This window comes from Antechinus flavipes, chromosome 2 (genome assembly GCF_016432865.1).
Source record: "Antechinus flavipes isolate AdamAnt ecotype Samford, QLD, Australia chromosome 2, AdamAnt_v2, whole genome shotgun sequence".
Lineage (NCBI taxonomy): Eukaryota > Metazoa > Chordata > Mammalia > Dasyuromorphia > Dasyuridae > Antechinus > Antechinus flavipes.
In genome coordinates, this window is record NC_067399.1 from 10,542,114 (window position 1) to 10,563,957 (window position 21,844).

At 52.9% G+C, this 21,844-nt stretch overlaps 1 protein-coding gene across 1 annotated transcript; it reads right to left on the minus strand.

Annotated features, from left to right (window-relative positions):
* Window positions 1-2,143: 2,143 nt before the first annotated feature.
* MTHFD2 (methylenetetrahydrofolate dehydrogenase (NADP+ dependent) 2, methenyltetrahydrofolate cyclohydrolase) lies at window positions 2,144-21,564 on the minus strand. The gene is made up of 7 exons (XM_051974138.1): window positions 21,369-21,564; window positions 8,028-8,212; window positions 6,680-6,802; window positions 5,823-6,083; window positions 5,174-5,266; window positions 4,297-4,422; window positions 2,144-3,285 (listed from the first exon to the last, which is right to left on the minus strand). Exons 1-7 carry the CDS (start codon window positions 21,461-21,463, stop codon window positions 3,122-3,124), a joined length of 1,047 nt encoding a protein of 348 aa, XP_051830098.1. The 5' UTR covers window positions 21,464-21,564; the 3' UTR covers window positions 2,144-3,121.
* Window positions 21,565-21,844: the final 280 nt, after the last annotated feature.

Genomic DNA, 21,844 nt, shown 5'->3' on the forward strand with positions numbered 1-21,844 from the left:
TCTACTCATACCTGCTATAAACTCCGTCATTGCCCTGTGAAGTCTTTGTTCATCCTTTCTCCACAGTGGAGGGGTTATGCTGGGAAGAAGTGCTCACACTCTCCCACTCCCTTCCCCAGAATTAGAACAATAGTCAAGCTGTGGGTCTGAGGCAGAGGAAAAACGCACCCTCCCAGACAGCGGGACATTGTTGGGAGCGCCCGTGGCACTCATTCTAATGCTCCCACTGCTGCTGCCCCAGCCCCTCATCTTGGATCTTCTCCAAGAAGCTTGGTGTTTCAGCCTGGGTGGGTGATAACAGGCTGTGGGTTCCTGGCCTTAATAGAGCAGCTAAATCTTGCAAAGAAAAAAGTCTTTAGTAGCTAACTGCAATCTGATAGATTTCTGAAGCTACTTCCTACACTGCTAATACTAATTATAATATAGACTATATATACTAATATAATATATAAATATATACAATATAGTATATACTAATATACTATATATGCTAACATAATATATTACATATACAAGATACTATATATGCTAACATAACACATATGTACTAATATACTATATATACTAACTATATATTATATATACAAGATACATATATACTAAAATTTAATATATTAACAATAGAATATATATTACATATACAAGATACTATATATACCAACATAATATATATTATAGTTATGTTACTATATATAGTATCTTGTATATGTAATGTACAATTATTATTTATATATATATACATTACATATACAAATATATACACTAATACACTATATGCACTAACATATTATATATACAAGATACTATATATATTATCATAATATATATTATATATAATATATATATTAGTAGACCCCAAGCCCTGAGTCTAGAAGTCAAGGAACAGACCGTTTTGATCTCCCATGATGCAAGTCAGACGCTTTCTATTCAAGCCAAATGGCATTAGAGCCACCGGCCTTCTCCCTGCCACAATCCCTTGGGATCAGACATGTTTTCTCCCTTGATAAGCAAAATTGCGATAGCTCCAGGGCTAAACTTTTTTAAAAGTTGGTGTTAATTTTCTAGATTTGGGCTGTTTTCTCCCAGCACTTGCACCTCAAATACAGGAACCTGAACTGCTCGACAACAAGCCTGCTGCGTGGGCTGGGAGGACAGCATTTTTTTGGCTGAGGCAATCGGGGTTAAGTACTTGCCCGGAATCATCTTTTTTTACAAACCAATCACTAATTCTCATGGCACCTGCTGACATTTCGTACACACGGAAAACAACCTGATCTCAATGATCTTAAGAGATTGAGAGAAATTGCTAGTTGTTCCCATCTACCACTCGGAAGCCAGCAAGGGTTTTACGGCACATTACCAATAAAGAAGCTCTGTCCGCTTTGTCCGTGTTTTCAAGGGCGCCCACTTCCCAGGTCTCATAACCAGCTCGCACACCTGGGACACCTCCCGCCCTGGAAGTGCCGACAGACTTATGTCCCCTTGGGAAATGGGGGATACCGAGGAAGGAGAAAGCGATTAGCGCCCGCACCCGTGCTGAGCACTTTACTATTGTCTCACTTGATCTCAGAACCCAGGAGGTGGTAGATGCTGGCGATCCCAAGTTTACAGTGAAAAAAGGCAAGTTAAATAAGTACCCAAGGCCGGATTTGAATTCAGAACTTCCTGGTTCCAGGCCTAGGGCTCTCACTACTGCACCATCCAGCTGTCTGTAATGGTCACCACTGACCAATCAATCACCCCCCCACCAAGTGTCAGGCAGAAGGGCCGATGGAGCGTCCTTCAGGGCTGGGATCTGCCCTCCCCAAGGCTGCTGCTCCCAGTTACTCCAGTGAATAAGTCCCCAGCCCGTCCAATTCCACCTTCTCAGTTAACTTCACGTGACCCGGGAGGTTTAAAAGCAACCTGATTTTTGCGGTTTGGGCCCAACGGCGGGGCCAAGGGGTTGCTCAGCCCTGGGACTGAGCTTCAGGCTAACTCCACTGGGGCCGGAGTCTGCAGGACCAAGGAAGCCGGGGTTCTAGTCAGGCCCAGGTTTGTCGAGGCCTCAGGGGCTGGGAGAGGGGAAGGACACCCAACTTCAGGAAGATGTAAATCTTCTGACCATGTTATGTTCCAACAGAACAGACCACACCTCAAAGAGTTTCTTTCTTTTTTTAAAAAAACTGCTTTAATCAAAAATCTGGTTAGGTAAACTGAGTAAGCACTGCAAGCTTTCAAAGACTTTTAGGAAAGGCAACAGGGACCGAAGGGGAAAGAAAGCAGGAGCCACTGCAAATTCTTTGGTTATTAGGAGAGTGCCAGGCTCAGCCCCGGCCGGCCCTGGCCCCTTTCCCCAGGTCTGAGGAGGAAGTGCCCCCCGAACTCCTCCCGTGCCCCAGAGCTCAAACCGGCCCCAAGAGCTTCTTTTCCAGCCTCGCTTCCGTTCCAGGCGCTGTGTGGAGTCTGAATCGTGACCTTGAGGTCCAACGTGGAGGCCTTGGAAATGAAGTCCAGGACACTAGCTCCCACAGTGCGCACAGAACGGACAGGGCTGTCGGCCGGCCCCTGGGCAACGCTTCCGGGCTGAAGGCTCAAGCTCCGGCCCGAAGGAGCGCCACCTTCGCTGGGGCCAGACACTAGTGGGGGTGTGTCCATGGGAGCCAGGGGACCGCAGTATCTCAGGCCGTGTTTCAGATTCCCCAGAGGGCTCTGCCCTCGTTTGAACCACAAAGGTGAGACTGTAACCGAAGCACCCTCCCTCAGGGGGCCTCGGACGAGGTTCAGGAGCCGAAGTACGGCCGCCTGACTTTACTAAGCCCCCTGATGACAACAATGCAGTGACTAAGGGACCCCCTAAGGGGTCTTCGAGCTGCCGTGGTGAGGGTCCCATGGGTCGATTCCCAAGAGCTGCCCCTGCCAGTGGGCGCAGGGCGCCCCGCGGCCACTAACGAGGGGTATCTGAGCGCACCTAGCTGCCTACCCTGAACGCTTCAATAAATAGCCTGACTGCAAACAAATATCAGAAAATCACATCAGCAGAATAAATTAAAATATTGCATTTCTATCGGCCTGTTTTGCTTTTTTGAAAAATGACTCGGAATGTTTCTGCTTTCTTTCGCTAACGAGACGCCCCCGTCGGTTAAGAGCTGGCCGCCGCCAACTCCTTGGCCTTCCCCGGCTCGCGCTCCTCGGGCTTCAGCAGCTTCTTGGCGGCGATGATGGTGTTCTTCATCAGCATGGCCACCGTCATGGGGCCCACCCCCCCGGGGACCGGGGTGATGTAACTGGCTTTCTTCTTGACCTCTGCGGGGGCAAAGGAAGGGGGAGCGCTTCAGGAGGGGCCCCACAAACCCGACGCACGCCCCTCTGTCAGAACGCATTCACATGGTCCAGACAAGGAAACGCTGGAGACTTCCAACTAATTCCCACAAAAATTATTAAGCACTGTGTGTATGCACGAGGGAGAATAAAACAGGTCTGCGCAAGATCAGCGCCGGTACTGTGAGGAAGGGGAGGTCCGCCTCGGGCGGAGGAGGGGCCATGGAGAGAAGGGGGCAGAGGGGAGGCCGGGGCAGGGAGATCCAGAGGGCACCTGCTGGAAACAGAGAACTCAGTGGGTGGGACACACTGGGTAGGCCAGGGATGCCCGGGATTTATGGGGGGAAGACTCCCCGCTTGAAGGAACGGCAGGGGCAGCAATAAGACGGAGACAGTGTCTAGAGCAATCTTGAACGATAAACTCCTAATGGATCCAAAGCTCGAGCACAGAAGCTCCCGCTGCGCCCCATTGGAAGAGAACTGAGACTAAGGCCCTCCCCACAAAGCTGAGGGGGCACTGCTCACCCTCCCCCCCCCCAAGGGATGGAGATCACAAAAACCAAAGAAACTGAGCCACTCTTTGCATGAATAAAAACTTCCGTGAGGAAAGAATAAAAGGCTGAACTGGGAGGGCAGTGAATAGTAGCATCCAATATCAGCACTCTTTTCTCCGGCCTCAGGTGCTCCTGCCGGGGTCACACTGAGAGGTCGGGGGCTGGGCTCATTGCCAGATACTCCTTGGGGCCGCAGCTGGGTCCCTTCTTACAAGGGAATCGTCCCCCTGGACTTCTGCATCTCTTCCAGAACCATTAGCGAGCCCCCATAATACCCAGCTACACAATGTCCCTGTGCCGCCTATCGAGGGACCCTGGGGGAGGAGGGGGGCAGGCTCCGCCAGAGGGAGGTCAGCAGGAGCCGGGCCGCAGGATAGAACACAGACATGGCCCTTCTGGGCTGTGGAGCCCGGGCTTGCCTCCAGGGCCACCGGGTACTTACCTTCAAAGTCCACGTCTCCCACTAACTTGGGCTTGTCCGTGACGGGATCGTGAACCCGATTGATGCCCACGTCGATGACGGCGGCTCCTTCCTTGATCATGTCGGCCGTGATCAGTTTGGGGATGCCTGCGAGGGGAGGCAGCAAAATTGCATCATGCCCGAGTTCCCAGCGTGGGAGGAGCACCGGCACCAAACCAGTACTGAGGGCTCCTCCCCCCACCAAGGACTCCTCCCCCCACCAAGGACTCCTTCCCCCACTGCCGGTTCCTCTCCCCCACCCCCCACCTCCCAGTACCACTGCCTCCCCCCCACAACTTCCACTATTGAGTCTCTGACTCAGGGACCCCGAGAGCTCAACTCCACCTCAGTGGGCCCCTCAGGACCACAGCATCTTCTCTTCCCAACAGAGAGGGGCCCGAGCCAGGCCCCGCCTCCCCACCGGCTCCCTCTCCTGCCCCACCAGGCTTGCAGGGCACCGCCCAGGCCCCCCCTGCTAGCTCCCCCATCTCTCTGCTCCCCAAACTCCAGATCAGTGCCATGGCCCAGGTGCCAGAGCTAGTTCTTGGCCCAGTGGATCCCTGCGCTTTAAAGTGCCTGAGATTTCAGGCACTAACAGGCGGGACCAGAGAGATGCTCAGCAGGGGAGCTCTTTCAGGGTCCCCGCCCCCAAACACTCCCCAAGAAGACCCATCACATTACTCCTAAGGCAGAGAGAATCCCTCAGGGGGTCCTGACCTCATCCCCCAAGCCCCCAGACTCTCCCCGGCCCGACAGCGCCGACCCCAGCAAAAGAACAGAAAGATGGAGTTCGCGCCGCCCCCTCAGCAGCCCCTGCGGAGCCGCCCCCGCCCCCGCCCCCGCCCCCGCCCCGGCTCACCTGCGGCGGACACCACGATATCGGCCAGAATCGTGTGCTTCTTCAGCTGCTCCTTGGGCGTGTATCGGTGCGAGATGGTCACGGTGGCGTCCCCTGGGGAGCAGAGCCCGGTGAGGAGCCGCCCCCGCCCCGCTCCGGCGTCAGCGTCCTGGGCCAGGCGGGGGCGGGGCTGCCACACAAGTGGCCGCTCACGGGCTGGGCCTATGAGGCTCAGAAAGCTGACCTGCCCTCCCGATCGCCCCGACGCGGAGAGCCCGAGGAAGGCTCCAGACCCCTCCCTTCTCTTTCCGATAAACTCCGTCTGTGACTTGGGGCGGGGTGGAACAGGGAACACTACTACTCCCGTGGCAAGCCTCGGACCCGCCCCTCCCAGACCCCGGGCCCGCCCCTCACACCTCGGACCCGCCCCTCACACCTCGGGCCCGCCCCTCCCAGACCCCGGGCCCACCCCTCACACCTAGGACCCGCCCCTCCCAGCCCCGGACCCGCCCCTCCCAGACCCCGGGCCCGCCCCTCGCAGGCTCCCGGACCCGCCCCTCACATCCCGGGCCCGCCCCTCCCAGACCCCGGGCCCGCCCCTCGCAGGCTCCCGGACCCGCCCCTCACATCCCGGGCCCGCCCCTCCCGGACCCCGGGCCGCGCGGCTCACCTCCGGGGCGCTCGTGGCGGCCGTCCGTGTGCAGCAGCATGGCGATGGGCATGCCCACGTTTTTGGACCTGCCGGCCACCACCACGTTCTTGCCCAGGGTGGGGATGCCCGTCCGCTTGATGATCTCCCACACGCCCCAGGGCGTCGCGGGCAGCATGGAGTCCTGGTCCAGGCACATGCGCCCCACGTTGATCACGTGGAAGCCGTCCACGTCCTTTTCGGGGGCCACGGCGTTGCAGACCCTTCGCTCGTCGATGTGCTCTGGGAAGGAAGAGGGAGGGGGAGGCGCTCACGGGGGCCGCTTTCCAAGGGGGGCCCCTCCAGGCAGCCAGCGGTGAGCGTCCTTCGGCTCCTGGGCACGAAGGGCAGCCCTGCTGCGCCCCTGGGGTCCTGGGACTTCCCCCTGAGCAGGGACATCTTGGACATGTAAATCATGGAGGGCTCCCCGGCATGCAGAGCTGTGCGTCCTGAGAGTCAGAGCAGCTCCTGCCCAGCCCCAGGCCGGGGACACCAGAACAGGCCGACCCTGACTCCTCCCCGCTGGAAGCCCGAGCCCTCAGAACAGCCAGGGGGGGCCGAGGAGGTGGGGACTGCGGCTGCAGTTGTGGAGGGCGGAGAGGCCCTGAGCCAGGGTAGGAGCTGAGTGTGTATGTGATTGTGTATGTGATTGTGTATACATGTGTGTGACTGTGTGTGCACGTGTGTGCTTTACACATACTCCCAGTTGATCCTCACTAATCCTGCCCCACAGGTGCTGCTATTTCACAAATGACAAAACTGAGGCCGGGTCTTCCTGCGGCAGGCCGGGCTCCCCGGCCCCCCGGCCCCCCGGCCCCCCCTCCCCGGTCCACACTCACCAGGAAGAGGGAGCTGGATCAGGAGGCCATCCACGTTGTCGTCATGGTTGAGCTTGCTGATCAGGTCCAGAAGCTCTTCCTCGGAAATGGAGGCGGGCTTCAGAATCGTTTCGCTGCTGATTCCTGTTTCAAAGGAAGGAAGGGATGAAGGGGGTGGCCAGACGCCCCCGGAACAGGAGCTGGAAGAACCCGACAGACGCCCCTGGGTCAGGAAGGCCAAAGGTCGCCGGCCTGGCGATCACCACCCTGGAGGAGCTGATCCCTAAAGGGCCTCCCCGGCTCGCTGCCCAGCCCACAACGCAGCTCCCACAGCGGACGAAGCTCCGCGGGGACCTCCTAGACCAGGAGACTGAGACGGGCCTGACCCCACCCGGGGGCCGGTCAGGAGCAAGGGCAGGACAAAAGATCGATGGCTCCACTCCTCGTCCGGCGCTTTCTCTGCCCCGTCCCTCGGTCCCTGCCCATGTCGGAGCACAAAGCCCCGGCCCCTGAGCTGCCCCCACAGCAGACAAAGCACTGGTCGGCTCCAGGGTGTGGCCGCGGTCCCCGTGTCTGTCCAGAAGCGCCCACACGGGCTGGCGTTCGGGAAGACGAGAGATGTCCCACGTGGGGGGGAGCGCAATGGAAAAGGCTCCGGTGCGAGGCTCTGGCTGCCCCCCGAGTACAAACGTGTGCACTCATACATGCACACACACTCATATACGTGCACACAGTACACTCACCCACCTACATGTACAGACATGCAGACACATATTGCACCTACTCACCTATACATGTACAAACATGCTCACACATACATGCATGCATGCACACATTGGGGACAGATGCACATGCACACACACATAGACACTCACTACCACTCATCCCAGTAGCTCAGACCCTCATCACATCTCCCCCACCATCTACTTCCTGCCTCAAGTCTCCTCTCCCTCCAGTCGGTCCTCCCTTCAGTGGCCCGAGGGACTTTCTTCCAGCCCTGCTGACCACTTGCCCCCAGACCTCTGGGACGCTCTGCCCGCTTCCCTCCCCTTTGCATCCTCTCCACTCCAGGCCCTCCCCGCCTCACCCCTCACAGCCAGGACTCACCTTTCCGGCCATACCTCCTGCCCGCCCCCACCTCACCTTTCCTCCCTGGGCCACCTCACCTGCAGCTTTGCAAGCGCACCCGAGGGGCTCACGTTCTCCCCTTGGAGCTCTCGTTCCCTGGGGGAGGCCCCCTTCCCTTTGACCTTAGCCGGCCCCGGGCCTGGCACACAGTAGGCACTTAATAAAGAGCTGCTGAGCACAGACTGGCCCCCAGGAGCGTGTGGGTGACCGAAGGGGCCCAGGCCGCCCGCCAAGCACCTACCCACATCCGCGGCGGCCTTGGTCTTGTTCAGCACGTAGGAGTGGCTGGCCGGGTTCTCCCCCACCAGCACCACGCTCAGGTGGGGCCGCTTGTTCCCCAGGGCCACCCACTGCTCCACTTCTTGCCGGGCTTCCTGCCGGATCTGCTGGGCCAGCTTCTTTCCAGAAATCACCACGGCTTCGTTTCTGCGGAGGGAGAAAAGCTCGGTTGGGACGGGCCGGACTCGGAGCTCGCTCAAAGGCCCCAAGTCCTTGCCAGACCCATTGGGAATGTATCCCTTTGTCAGGACCGTCACCGGGATCCAGCAGACACTCAAAGTCACGGGACTAAGGTCAAAGAAAGGATTTCGGATCCAGAATTCTTAGGCTCCCAGACCCTGTGAAAGGCATTCTTTTATTCCACAAGCATCTATTGAGCACCAACTATGTACAAGCCACTATGTTGGGCCCTAGAGAAACAGTCACAGAGTCCCTACTCCCACAGAGCTTTTTTGCCCAGAGGATTACACAGATAATAGAAGGGATTTGGGGGACAATCAGGCTGCTCAGGTGAGACAGGCCGGAATTGAGATTTAAAAGATTCTAGATAAGAACTGAGTCACAAAGACCTGAATTCAAATCAGCCTCTAATTACTGATTAGCTTGGGAGACAGTAGGCGAGCTACTGAAGCTCTACGAGAGTTTTCTTATCTATAAAATGGGGATAATACCAGCACCTTCCTCCCAGGGTTGCTGGGAGGAACAAATGAGATAATTGTGATCCTTGGCAAACAGAACAAAGCCTTATGTAAATGCTGGCTGTGATACCGCTGAAGACAGGTGTGTTATCTGTGCAAAGGCGGAGAGGCAGGAAGGAAACAAAACAAGGGTTTCCTGGGCCTGGAAGGGAGTCTGGACTGTCCACTGAGGCCCCGGAGGCGAGGGAGGGTCTGCGACCAAGGTCAAACCCAGGCTAGCTAAGGTGATTCGGGCAGAAGCAGAAGGACAGATCAGGGAAGTCATAGGCAAGGAGAGAAATGAGAAAAGAGCGACCCTCCTGCCCATGGAGCACGGCCCACCAACGAGCTTGTCCCGATGGGGCCCGGGGACGATGTGAAGGCAAGAGCGGACTTGGCGAGAGACTGGATTTGGGGTGCGAGGGGCCGTGACTGGAGGGCAGCTGCAGGAGAAGGGGAGCAGGGCAGAGGGGCTGCCCGGGGTCTGAAGTACAGCTGTGCTTGGCCAATGCCTGCCTGCCAAAAGTGCCCCCTCCATCCACAGAGCGCCCGACCCTTTCTGCTTGTCTCGATCAGAGCCGAACGGAGAAGTCACAGAGCATTTGTCCCTGAAATACCCTCATAGCAACCCCCAGGCCCGCAGCCCAGTGGGCGCTAACAGACTCAAACTGAGGGGCCGACGTGGCCAACGGGCGGCCGGCCCCAGGGAGCTTCTTTAGGGGAGCGCCGAATACGGGGGTTCGGTCTGGTGAAGACTTCCCAATGGCCATTATCTCTGGAGAGACCGTTCATATGGAATACAGATGTAGTTGGCAAGAAAGGGGTTTTAAACAAGGAACGAAGGAAGGCAAAGTTTCCTAGAGGAACTTGCTATTAACCAGGAGGAAAGGAAGGCCCCATAGATGACAGGCTAAATCCTAAAAAGGGCTTAGCCCCCTAAAGGGTTAGTTAGCTATAAGGAGAATGAGGCATTGTGGGGGAGAGAACAGAGATCTCGTGGCCTGGAAGCCAGCGGCCTGCCAAGGGGTCCGGCAAAGGCAGGAACCAAGGAGAGCTCTGATGGGGAGATTTAACCTGAGGGACACGGCTGGGATTGCTGGGCTGGACACAGCAAGGTGGGCCCTTCCCTGCGGCCTCAAGGCAATACTTCTCTGAAAACCAAGAACACACCATCAAGACCTCAGCAAAACAGAACTGAGAAATACATGTTTAACGAAATAAATAAAAATACAACAGAATACAAAGAGAATTGCAGTTAATCTGCAGCCCTGCCCACAGGGATCTTAAAGTGGGGCTTAGGGAAAGATCACTCTTCCCTTGGCAATACTGATCTCCTTGCACCCCTAGACCCCACTGTTTAATTTTTAATTTGTAATCTGTGCAGCTTTCTGGGGCCAGGGTCCCCATTTAAAGTGCTTTCTTTCACCCCCAACACCTCCATGAAGTGAAAGATTGACAGCTTGACATGGCCCAAAGACCTGCAGGCTAATAATCCGTGGAGGGCTCGTGATCTGTACCACAGAAAAAAAAATCTCCTATTGAGATCAGGGAACCATTCTCATTTCTAACTTTCGAGTTCTCCAAGATCCACCCAGGTACTGGATATCCCATAGTGCCATCTGCCTCTCTGACACAAACGCTAACTAAAATAGAAGTGTTAAGTATTTGCGACCTATAAGCAGGAGTGTTTTGGGGGCATTCTGCCTTTGAACAGCCAACCCTGAGCCCCAGCCACAGCAGACGACCCCACCCGGCCACTTCTCTGCACCTTGCCCGGCACCCCGTCCTGCCGTGGGTATACCAGCATGTGCCCAGATGGCATAGCCCAGACAGAAAAGGCCTCAAGGATGGACCTGTGGGCCCGAGCCGTCAGCTCATCCCTGGGAGGCTGGTGGAGGGAGGAGAGAGTTTGTCGGGCTGCTGTCAGGTAGGCCCCCTACCAAAAATACTCTGCCCACAGCAGAAAGTCATCCGTCATCAGTGTGTTACCAGTAGCCACAATCCCTGCCCAGCCTTCCAGCTCTGCTGCAGGAACATTCCCAATCTGTATTAAATAAGGGGTCAAGACCCACAGCGGCGACCTGTTCAGCAGTGGGAAGGCGTCTGGGGAAGGGAACGAAAGGGAGCCGGGTCCCAGCTGCCTTGGGGAGTGACTTGGTTTATTTATACCTCAACCTCAGGCCCTCCATCCCGGGATGCTCAGCTTCCACTCCAAGCAAAAGGCCCTTTGTTTGGCGAGCGGCACCTGTCTCACACTTGGACCAGGGAATGAGACTGTAGGGCAACAGCCGTTCTGTCGGGAGCAGTGGGTTCTAAAGGGTTTAAGCCCGGCTTAGTCACCGGAGCCGCGGGGCTTACCGGGAAAAGTCTCGGGAGAGCCATTCAAACTGAAAGCAAATAAAGTCTAGAATCAACCACACATGCACAGAATAAAGCAACTAATTTGCTCAAAAAGAACCTTTCACTTGGTATATATTTTGAGTATCACAAAGGTGCGATGTCAGAGCAGTACAATGAATTGCAATCGACAGTTTGTGTCTCAGACTATGTTTTTAGAAAGATGCCCACTTATTATATCTAGCCTCCAGTTTGTTTTTTGCTCTGGATTTGACTGAAAAGAAGGCCGAGATTGCACATGTTTAACACATATCGGATTACTTACCATCTAGGAGGAGGAGAGGAGGGGAAGGGAGAAAAAAAAATTGAAACACAAGGTTTAGCACGAGAGAATGTTGAAAATTATCCATGAATATTTTAAATATAAAAAAAAAAAAATAAAGGGCTGAGAATCCTAGTTCACAATGAAATAAATACCTTAGAAGCATGTTTAAGAATGGCTGCTTCTCTAAGGGCATACACTAAAAACTTTTATAATTTCACTGATGGTAAATCAATTTGGACTTTCTAGATACCAACTGGCTCATCTTTCACTAGTTTTCTTTTGTTGCTGAGTGTCCCTACATCAAGATAGGCAAAGCTCATTCATTTGGTTTTGAGCAGTAAGAATTATCCCTTCAGCTATCTCAAATTTTGTCGGAAGCAATATAACACTTTAACATTTAGCCCCAGGACCAGAACCTTCATTTGATGTGTCCCAGTCTCCGATTAACTTCTTTAAAATTCAATTTTATTTTATTTTCAGATTCGAATTCTCTCCATTCCTCCCCTTCTCTACCCCCACAATGAAATGAGGGGGAGAGAATTACAAATATGTGTAATCACAAAAAAACAAATTCCTTCATTAGTCTTATCTAAAAAAGAAAATGCTTCAAATTGCATCCAGTCATAAAGTTCTTTATCTGGAGTCCGATAGCATTTTACTAGCATTTTACATCAAGTCTATCATATTTAACATGTATTGGTCAACCTGCCATCTGGGGGAAAGGGTGGGGGGAACGAGGGAAAATTGGAACAAAAGGTTTGGTGATTGTCAATGCTGAAAAATTACCCATGCATATCACTTGAAATAAAAAATTAATAATAAAAAACCAACTGAAGTGGATCATTCTATGAGGGGTGTTACTAAGTCTTTCACAGCTGATTATCTTTACATTGTGCAACTATATACAATGTTTTCTTGATTCTGCTCTTTGCATCAGTAGGTTTTTCTGAAACTGCCCCCCCTACTCCTCATCACAATCCTATCCCACAATTTGTTCAGCCATTTCCCAAATAATGGGCATCCCTTCAATTTGCAATTCTTTGCCAGCACACAAAGAGCTGTCGTAAATGTTTTTGGACAAATAGGTCCCTTGCCTTTGTCTTAGCTGAAATATTAGACTTAGTTCCAAAGTGCTTTCACCAATGGGTTGACCAGTTCACAGCTCCACCCAACAGTGCATTAGCTCCATATTTTCCCACAGTTCCTCCAGCATATTATCCTCTTTATCATTTTAGCCAATCTGATAAGTATGAGATGGCACCTTAAGAGCTGTTTTAATTTGCATCTTTCTATTTATTTGTGATTTAGGGCATTTTTTCATATAACTTGGATTTCTTCCTCTGAAAATTGCCTCTTTGTGTCCTTTGATCTTTATCAATCAGGACATAATGGCTCTTATTCTTGCAAATTAGAGCCAATTCCAAAATGAGCCTTTGAGAAATTTGTTGCAAAGATTTTTCTTCCCTAGTTTCCTGGTTTTCTTCTCATTTGTTTATGCAAAAATTTCTTATGTAACCAAAAATTACCTGTTTTATATTCTATGGACCTATTTATTTCTTCCTTATCCCATAAATGGAATGACCCAGTAAGGTTTCTTCCAAGCTTCATTATAATTTGCTTACATCGCTCTTTATGTCTAAGTCATGTACCTGTTTTAAATTTATTTATTTACCAAGGTTGTTCTCAGGGTCAAATTGAAATATCTATAAAGTTTCATTCTTTATGTCTAAGTCATGTACCCATTTTAAATTTATTTATTTACCAAGGTTGTTCTCAGGGTCAAATGAAACATCTGTAAAGCTCTTGGTCCAGTTCTGGCAATCCCCAGGTACTGAATTCAAACTGTGAGAAGCGACTTGGCCGAGGTCGACACCTAGTGTCTCAGGCTGGATCTGAACTCTCCTCTTCCAGACTTCCTGCCCCTATTTCTCTTCTGGGCCCAAGCCGGCCTTCTTCAGCTCTCTATAAAATATCAGCTCATCTCTGGCTCAAACGAGATCGTGTATTCAAAGGCCTTTGCAAACTATGTAATTAGAAGAGTTATCATGTGACCATATGGTGGCTTTCTCAGGGAGGTCCTTAGAGTCGGTTTCCCCCTTTTGTTAACCGAATGCTAGTTGCTAAAAATAAATGATCACAATTAAGACCAGGCCAAAGACCAAAGATCACAGCAAAGCAATGATTAAAGCCATTTGGGAAAGAATCTTATAATACTAGATCTTATTTCTCTCTCACACAAGCTCCGATAGAGAGAAACAATGGATGGATTAGTCAATTATTAGCCACTACCTGTTGCCCATCCCTCTGACTAGGAATAAATATCAGGACTTAAGTAAGGAAGAAAGAGGGAATATCCATGGCCCTTAAACCTTCTGATGCTCCATAAACTTTGAAAACTTTCCATTCAAGTAATGACTCAACAGTGTCAGGAACTGTTCAATTCAGAGCATCTAAAAGCAGCCACAAGCACAAACCACCCCACTCACCAGGATTGTTCCATGACATCACTGTCTCCAACCCCACCCCCCAACCCCTTCCAGGACTCAAGAGCCTCATAAAATCTGCTCAGAACTTTGCTGCCCAGGAGAGCTGTCTCCAGAACGCTGAGAAAAAGAGAAAGAAGAGAAAGGGCTGCAGGCTATTTCCTAGGGATCAAAAGCAGCAGGCCCGAGGAGCAGATAAGGAAGGCTAGAATGTTCTCTGGCAGGACAAGGAGTCAAGGGCCAGCATATTTAAAATGTTTAAAAAACAGATGATGCTTAAAAAACGGCATATTTAAAATATTTAAATAACGAGCCAAGGGCAACAAAAGGAGCCCTTGTCTCCAGAGGGACCCGGGACCCGGCTTCTGACATAGGAAAGGCAGCCCATTAAGGAGCCATGAGCACAGCCAGCCCCCGCCGAGTGCCCACCACGCGCCAGGCCCCTCAGACGCAGGAAGCTGCTACAGGGATGGCGAGGGAGGCCAAGCCGGCCTGTCCTGCACTGAGCAGGGGGACCAGGACGGCCCCGTTAGGGCCGCGCTTTGCAAGGACCCCCTGACAACAACTAACATCCTGTGCAGTTTTAAGGTTTGAACCCTGAATCCTCACAACCAGTGAGACGGGTGCTCCTAGGAGCCTCGTTCTTACAGCTGGAGAAACTGAGGCAATTTGCTTCGGGGACTTGGCTCTGCTGTGTCAGGGTGCATGTGACAGGGTCACACACGGCTGATTCTTGACCCTTGGCCAGCTCAAACTAGATCACTTGGGGAGAATTTTATCTTCACTCCCTGCCTAGTCCCCAGGGTCTCAAAGACTCACTGTCCTCTGCATTGACCCTGCAGACCGATTCCACATTAAATCATTCCCCAACACTTCTCTGTTCTGGTCACCCCCTCCTCGGCCTTCCCAGACACCCCAGGTACCTCTCCTGATTGTCCCGGAGGGACTCCTCCGACCACGCCCAGGGGGTACATGAGGGGCAGGGGCGGCCACTCCTGCCTCGGGATGCCCAGAGGACTATAAGTGCACAGGGACTCCACTCCTATAAGCCTGGTGCCGGGGCAAGGCCGGCACCCAGTGATGTAAGCGCCACAGCCCAGTGCCCTGAAATGGACCAACTCCCACAGGGGCCCCGGGGCCCAGCCCTCCGCTATGAATGTTAGAGCAAGAGCCTTCTGAGCCCCCGCTGCCTCAAGCTTATGCACGGCAATAACTGGCACCTCCCGGACAGGACGGCCTGGCTCCCCGAGAGCGCAGGACAGGGGCCGCGTATTCCAGGCCAGTCACTCCGGGCACACACACACACACACTCACATTCATACTCATACATACACACACTCACATTCATATTCATACTCACACACTCACTCACTCACTCTCACACACTCACTCTCACACACACTCACATTCACTCACTCACACACTCACATTCACACTCATACATTCACACACTCTCACTCACACACACACACACTCACATTCACACTCATACATACACACACACTCATATTCATTCACACACACTCACTCACTCTCACACACACTCACATTCACACTCATACATACACACACTCACTCACTCACACACACACTCACATTCACACTCACTCACACACTCACTCTCACACATGCACACACACACACACACACTCATTGCCACCTTGGCCACCAAGTCCCGCTCAGACGCTGAATCCCAAAGCGACAGAAATGGCCAACAGTGGCCCCTCCCCCAGTGCAGCTCTGCCCCCCCTCCCCCACCCAGGGAGTTCATGCGGAGCCTCCTTGGGCAGGTGCTGGTTCCAAGAACAACTTTATCAGCACGAACATCTGCTGGGCCCCAGACTCACCTCGGGGCCCCAGGAACATTTCCATGTGACTCTCTGGGTACTGCGGGCTAAGCCTAAACTTGGCCTAATCCAGCAGGTTCCAGGTTCATTTAGCAGTTTGTTTGTTGGCTAAAATGCTGTCGGGCACTATGCACGAAGCAAAAATAGCCAGCCAAAGTCAAATGAACAACGATTAAAGGCTACTATTTTAATAATTACGGTTTAAAACCACAGAATATATTAAATTAGCAAAGAATTAGAACCTGAGGGGACACCTATGTATTGGGGGACAGATGAACAGGTGACAGAATTCACTGTCCAATAGGAAATGATGCAGAAGAGGGGTAACTAGGTGACAGAATTCATCACTGCCCAGGAGGAAATGACTCAAAAGACAGGTAACTAGGTGACAGAATTTACCACTGCCCAATAGGAAATGATGCAGAAGAGGGATAACTAAGTGACAGAATTCATCACTGCCCAGTAGGAAATGACTCAAAAGACAGGTAACTAGATGACAGAATTCACCACTGCCCAATAGGAAATGATGCAGAGGAGGAGTTACTAGGTGACAGAATTCACCACTGCCCAATAGGAAATGACGCAGAAGACAGGTAACTAGGTGTCAGAATTCACCACTGCTCAATAGAAAATGATACAAAAGACAGGTAACTAGGTGACAGAATTCATCACTGCCCAATAGGACTAGGTGACAGAATTCACCACTGCCCAATAGGAAATGATGCAGAAGAGGGGTAACTAGGTGACAGAATTCACCACTGCCCAATAGGAAATGAGAAGACAGGTAACTAGGTGACAGAATTCACCACTGCCCAATAGGAAATGATGCAGAAGAGGGGTAACTAGTTGACAGAATTTACCGCTGCCCAATAGGAAATGATGCAAAAGACAGGTAAGTAGGAGACAAGAGTTTATTCCTGCACTGTAGGAAATGAAGCAAATGGTTTCTGAGAAGTCTGGGAAGATCTCTGTGACCTGATGCTGAGAAGAGAGCAGAACCAAGATAACATTTATACAGGGGAGATTAAAAAAAGGTAATTTCATCAATTAAAAAAAAAGTTTTAGTTTTACAGTGTTTTGAAAAGGTTCTAAACTCTCCCAGGAAGGCAGCAAGCTCCTTGCAGGCCCAGATTCTTTTGCTCCCAGGCCAGTGCTTTTCTAATTCAGATTCGGCAGAAGAAGCTCCCATGGAGCCCAACCTCATCGCAGCCTTTTTTATCCCATACTGCCAGGCTTCATGTGAGCTTTCCAAATCCACGGGCTGTTTCTCTTTATTCACGGCTATTTTTAACTTGGATTTTCAGAGGAATGATAGGGGCAAAGTGTCCTCAAGGGCTTGGGACCCAGATGGAGTCAAGGAAGAACTTCAAAGGTTTCTTGTGGGAGGAAGCCCATCACATTGTCTTGCCTCGATTTCTTCATCTATAAAAGGGGGACACACCTGTCTTTCCCAGGATTGCTGCGAGGATCAAATAGATAATATTTTTACAAGCACTTTGCAAACCTTTTACGAAGCATCATTGCTGTTTTTAATCAAGAGAAACTGACATTTAAGAGAAGTAAATTGGAGAAGGGAACGAGCCCGTGGGCATGCTAGCTGACATCTGGGGAACCCTGTACTTGCTAATCTAGCCAGACCCTTATGGACAAACCTTCGCTCTCCCCACCTTGTACATGAGGCAACTGGAGGGGCAGTACTGGAAGTAAAGCACCAAGAAGGTATCACTGACACTCAAGACTGTTAGGGTTAGAGATCATAACGGAAGAGAAAAGGCCCAAAAGAAGATGTGGTCAGATCAGAAAGACAGGGAAAAGGAGCAATCATCCATGTTAGCCATTACATGGCATCGTGGACCTTGGAGGGAGGGCTGATGGGCAAGGGGGACGTACTTTTACAGAAGTCAAAGAATGACAGAAAGGTCCTATCCCAGATGCTAAAGCAGGTACTTCTGGGTGGCAAAGAGCTGGACAGATACCCTTTGTGGCTAAAGTGGGGGACCTCCATGTAATGAGACATTTCTGCCCCATTAATGCCAGAAGGAGGAAGGCTGATCCACAAATAATCCACATGTTTCTCCAGAACCTTAAGGTTTTTTTTTCCTCACAAGTCAGATAAACTGGGACTTATGAAAGAACTCCTTCCCCTCAACCAAGAGATAATGCAACATTTCTATGGCACTTTCAAGTCCTTTATAAATGAATCTCAGTTGGGACTCGGAACAATCCCATGAGGTCAGTTACTGGGGTGATATATTATACATAGGGAAATGAGACCCTTCCCACAGGACAAATTCAAACTAAAGTCCTCCTCACTGACCCCGGGGAACAGAGCTGTGAGTGGGAAAACCCAGTTCTCAAGAAAGAACTTTTTTCAGGAGTTTGGTTTTTCCTTTATTTTTTATTAATGATTGAAATCTGAGGGATGGAAATGGAAAGACCAAGAAACATTCCCTTCCTTACACAACTCTTGCCGTAATAAGAGGGTCTAAGTGTGTAAGTGAAAACTAAGGGAGATAGATTGAGGGACATCAGAAAAACACCACTGAATCTTCTCAGCTGTGCAGGTAAGGCATCTTTCCCCTGAGTGTAGTTTCCTTATTTGTAAGGTGGACATTATGATCTGGACCAGACTTGGAAGACGAAAACCCCAAAACGTGAATATTACTAGATTAAATAATCAAGGACATACATGGCTGATTTAACAGCCCCCTCCCACTCTATCCCACCCCCCCATTTCAAGCTCTCCTCTCCCCTTCTGCCTGCCTCTGCTCTCCTCTCTGTTCTCTCTCAGTAATTCTCTAAGACTGGTCTCTAAAATTACAAGATTTACAGAGAGGCTCCCTTAAGAAATTCCTGAAGTAACATTTCCCTGACCACAAGGCTCTGAAGAGCAAATAAAATCCTCTAAGAAATCACTTTAGAAAAATGAACTCTTGAAAATGTCAGCTCTAATTACTATTGTGACCAAATTTTTGCCTCTAAAATGACTGAATACATCCACCAGCAGAACAAGAAGAGGAAGGGGTGGGTGGGGGTACCAGATCTGCCAGAGCCTGAAGTCCATCTAAGGCAGAGTCCTGCATTTATCTCCTGGATGTGGTGCTTTCCCACGGCCCTGAAGTCTCCCTACTGTTAACACTTCTTTTCCCCATCTACTGCCAGAGAGGGGAGGTCCTGCAGAACCCAGACATTCATTCATCATCCCTTGCAAACGAATCCTGGGATTTCATCAGCCTGCAGGCAGCCTCAGTAGCCACTAGGTGAGCAAAAAGGCCAGGAAAAAAACTGGTAAAGGGAAAACCATGGGATGGAGAGCCCGTAGTCCCTCTTCCTCTCTTTCTTTCCCCCCAAAAGCAGCTGTTTCTTCCCTCCAGCACAGCCCACACCTTTTACTGAATCCTTTTGAAAAACTTTATTAACTGAAGAGCCTACTTCTGAGTTAACAAAGTGTTTTCTAGAGGTGGTTAAGTCCCCTCCCCACTTTTTTCTCTTTTTCTTCCACCTTCCCTTCCAAGGAAGTTGCATTTTTCTTGTTTACCTCACCCCATCTCATCTCAGAAGGACCCAGACCTCTCGATCCCGGGGAACCGAGATTCTCCGGTCAGAGCTCCCAGGAGCAGCGCCCCGCAAGAGCAAGGGGTCCTAAGCTGTAACTGTTTGAGAAGGATTTTGCTAAGAAAGCCTCCAAGAGACTTGACACAGTAAAGTGACTTGGAGGACCCCGTCAAACCTGACCGTTGTCACTGACCCCGGGGCGAAGAGGGAGAGCTGGGAGAACATGCCCTCCCAGGCTCTCAGAATCGGTGCTTTCCAGACAGCTCTCCAGGTGGGTGTCCAGGCATTATTTGTCCTGGAAGCAGAGGAAGAAGGGCCGGCTCTCTGCAGAGTTCCAGACTTCAGAGCTCACTCAGCACTTGTGTCTGTCACTAGTACCTCCCATAATTCCCTGTGCTGTACTTGGCCGGACAGACTTGACCAGCCGGGCTCCCGGGAGCTGATGATCCTCTCCTGGGGAGAACACCTCGCTACTCTACCACAAGTGGATAAATATCGAGTAAATACAAAAAAGGAAGAACTGGCTTTGGGTGAAGGCAGTCAGTTACAGCTTAGGACTTTACTCTCCCCAGTCAAGTCTCTTGGAGGCTTTCTTAGCAAAATCCTTCTCAAACAGGGGTCAAGGGGCTTTCCCAGGACCACCCAGGTAGTAAAGTAGTAAGTGCCCAGTGTGGACCCGGGGCCCCCTGCGGCCGGACCCCCGCTCAACCGCAGCATGGCTGCTCCCAGAACCACCGGACACCAAGAAGGTCAAGTGCTTTTTTAAGCCTGATTGTGCATTGTCATCCTCACCTACAATTGGGATCCCTCTCTACCTCGGGTGCGTCTGGGCCAGGGCCACCACTTCCTGCTTCTTCCCTGGCCTAGGGCTACGAGCCGGCTGGGAGCTCCGGGCTTCCTTCCCCAAACCCCCCAAGACCCCCACCTGGGCCCGAGTCCCGGGGCCATTTCTCCCCAGCGTCCGAATCAGCGTCTGGCAGGGAGCTCCCGCGGGGGGCGCGTCCCGGGCCCCTTCCCGAAGGATGCCCCAAGTCACCCAGTCCGCAAACGTGGTCCCCAACCCAGTCCGCAAACGTGGTCCCCAACCCAGTCCGCAAACGTAGTCCCCAACCCAGTCCGCAAACGTAGTCCCCAACCAAGTCCGCAAACGTAGTCCCCAACCCAGTCCGCAAACGTAGTCCCCAACCCAGTCCGCAAACGTAGTCCCCAACCTAGTCTGCAAACGTAGTCCCCAACCCAGTCCGCAAACGTAGTCCCCAACCCAGTCCGCAAACGTAGTCCCCAACCCGGTCCGCAAAGGCGCACTGCGTGGCCAGGCACGGGGCTAATCGCTGCAGGCACAGACAGCTTGGGTCTGCCCACTCCCGGGACCCCGAGGGCACGAGGGAGAAAGTCGGGGTGGAGCAGGGGCCCCTGACCCGGCTTCTGTATCCTGGCTCTGCTGCTGCCCAGCGACCTTAGAAAGGTCACTGTCCCCCTAAAATTGGGGGGGGGGGTCAGACCCAGAGCCCAGAAGGACCCTCCTGCAGCCTGGCTTCGGGGCTGAGCTTGCCCCCTCCATTCGTGCTTTCCTCTCCCCCCACCACGAGCACCCAAAAGGGTTGGAATTGGCGCCAGCGGGCAAGTCTCCGCCCCGCCCAACCCGATTCTCCCGCCAAGGCCACCCCAGCCCCCAAAGCCCGAGCCTGGCGGCCTGCCCTGCCCCCACCGCTGCCCCAGCCTCCGGGATTCCCCCCCAAAAACCCTCAAGCCCACGGCTCACCCCAGAATGGCCGCCCCCGGAGCTGGGGTGTCCGCGTGGGCAGGGACGAGGCCTCCCGGAGACTGCGGGCTCCCAACAGGTGCAGCCGTCCTCCCCTCCCTCGGGGCCTGAGGCTTGGGACACGGGCCGGCCCCGCCCCCCCATCCCGTCCCGGATCATCACCCCCAAACCCGAGGAGCCGGGCGCGTGCTCAGGGCTTCTTTCAGGTAGCCCATCTCCAGGTCCGTCTGGCGGTCAGTGACCACCGGGCGCGCCCCCCATCTCCTGATCCCCCGCCCCGCTCCCCTCCCCTCCCCGGACCCGCCGCTGCCACTCACCTGGCCGCCGAGAGATGCAGCGCGCGGCAGGCGCTGAGCGCCGGGAGCAGGAGGCGCGCCGCCCGCGGGGCCGCCAGGGCTGCTGGGACCGCCATGCCGAGAGCGCGAGCCGCGGAGCGCGGAGCAGCGGGCGGGCCGGAGGAGGACCCAGAAGGAGGAACCGGCGCGCACGCGACTCTCCGCGGCCACCTCGCCCGGCCGGACCCGACAAGGGGCGCGCGCTGCCGCCGGCCACTTCTTATAGTCGCCGGCCGCGCGGGAGGGCGGGGCGCCCGGCGCCCGGTCCGCGCATTGGAGCCGGCGCGTGACGTCACGGAGCCCGGCGGAGCCACCGACTCAATGAAAGGGCCGGGCGTCAGGGCGAGAGGGCCCCGCGATTGAAGCGCGCCCGGGAGGAGGCGGGGCCTGGCGCTCCCTACATGGCCGGAGGCCGCTCATTGGCTAGAGCGGAGAAAGCAAGAGAGGGTTGAGGTTGC

Bases quoted from the DNA above. Each gene is read 5' to 3' on its own strand.
- MTHFD2 (XM_051974138.1), bottom strand. From the start codon at position 21,463: ATGGCGGTCCCAGCAGCCCTGGCGGCCCCGCGGGCGGCGCGCCTCCTG. The intron at 6,803-8,027 runs GTAGGTGCTTGG...CCTTTGAAACAG, and splicing joins CAAGGCCGCCGCGGATGTGG to GAATCAGCAGCGAAACGATT. The intron at 4,423-5,173 runs GTGAGCCGGGGC...CTCCCCTCGCAG, and splicing joins TATCGTGGTGTCCGCCGCAG to GCATCCCCAAACTGATCACG.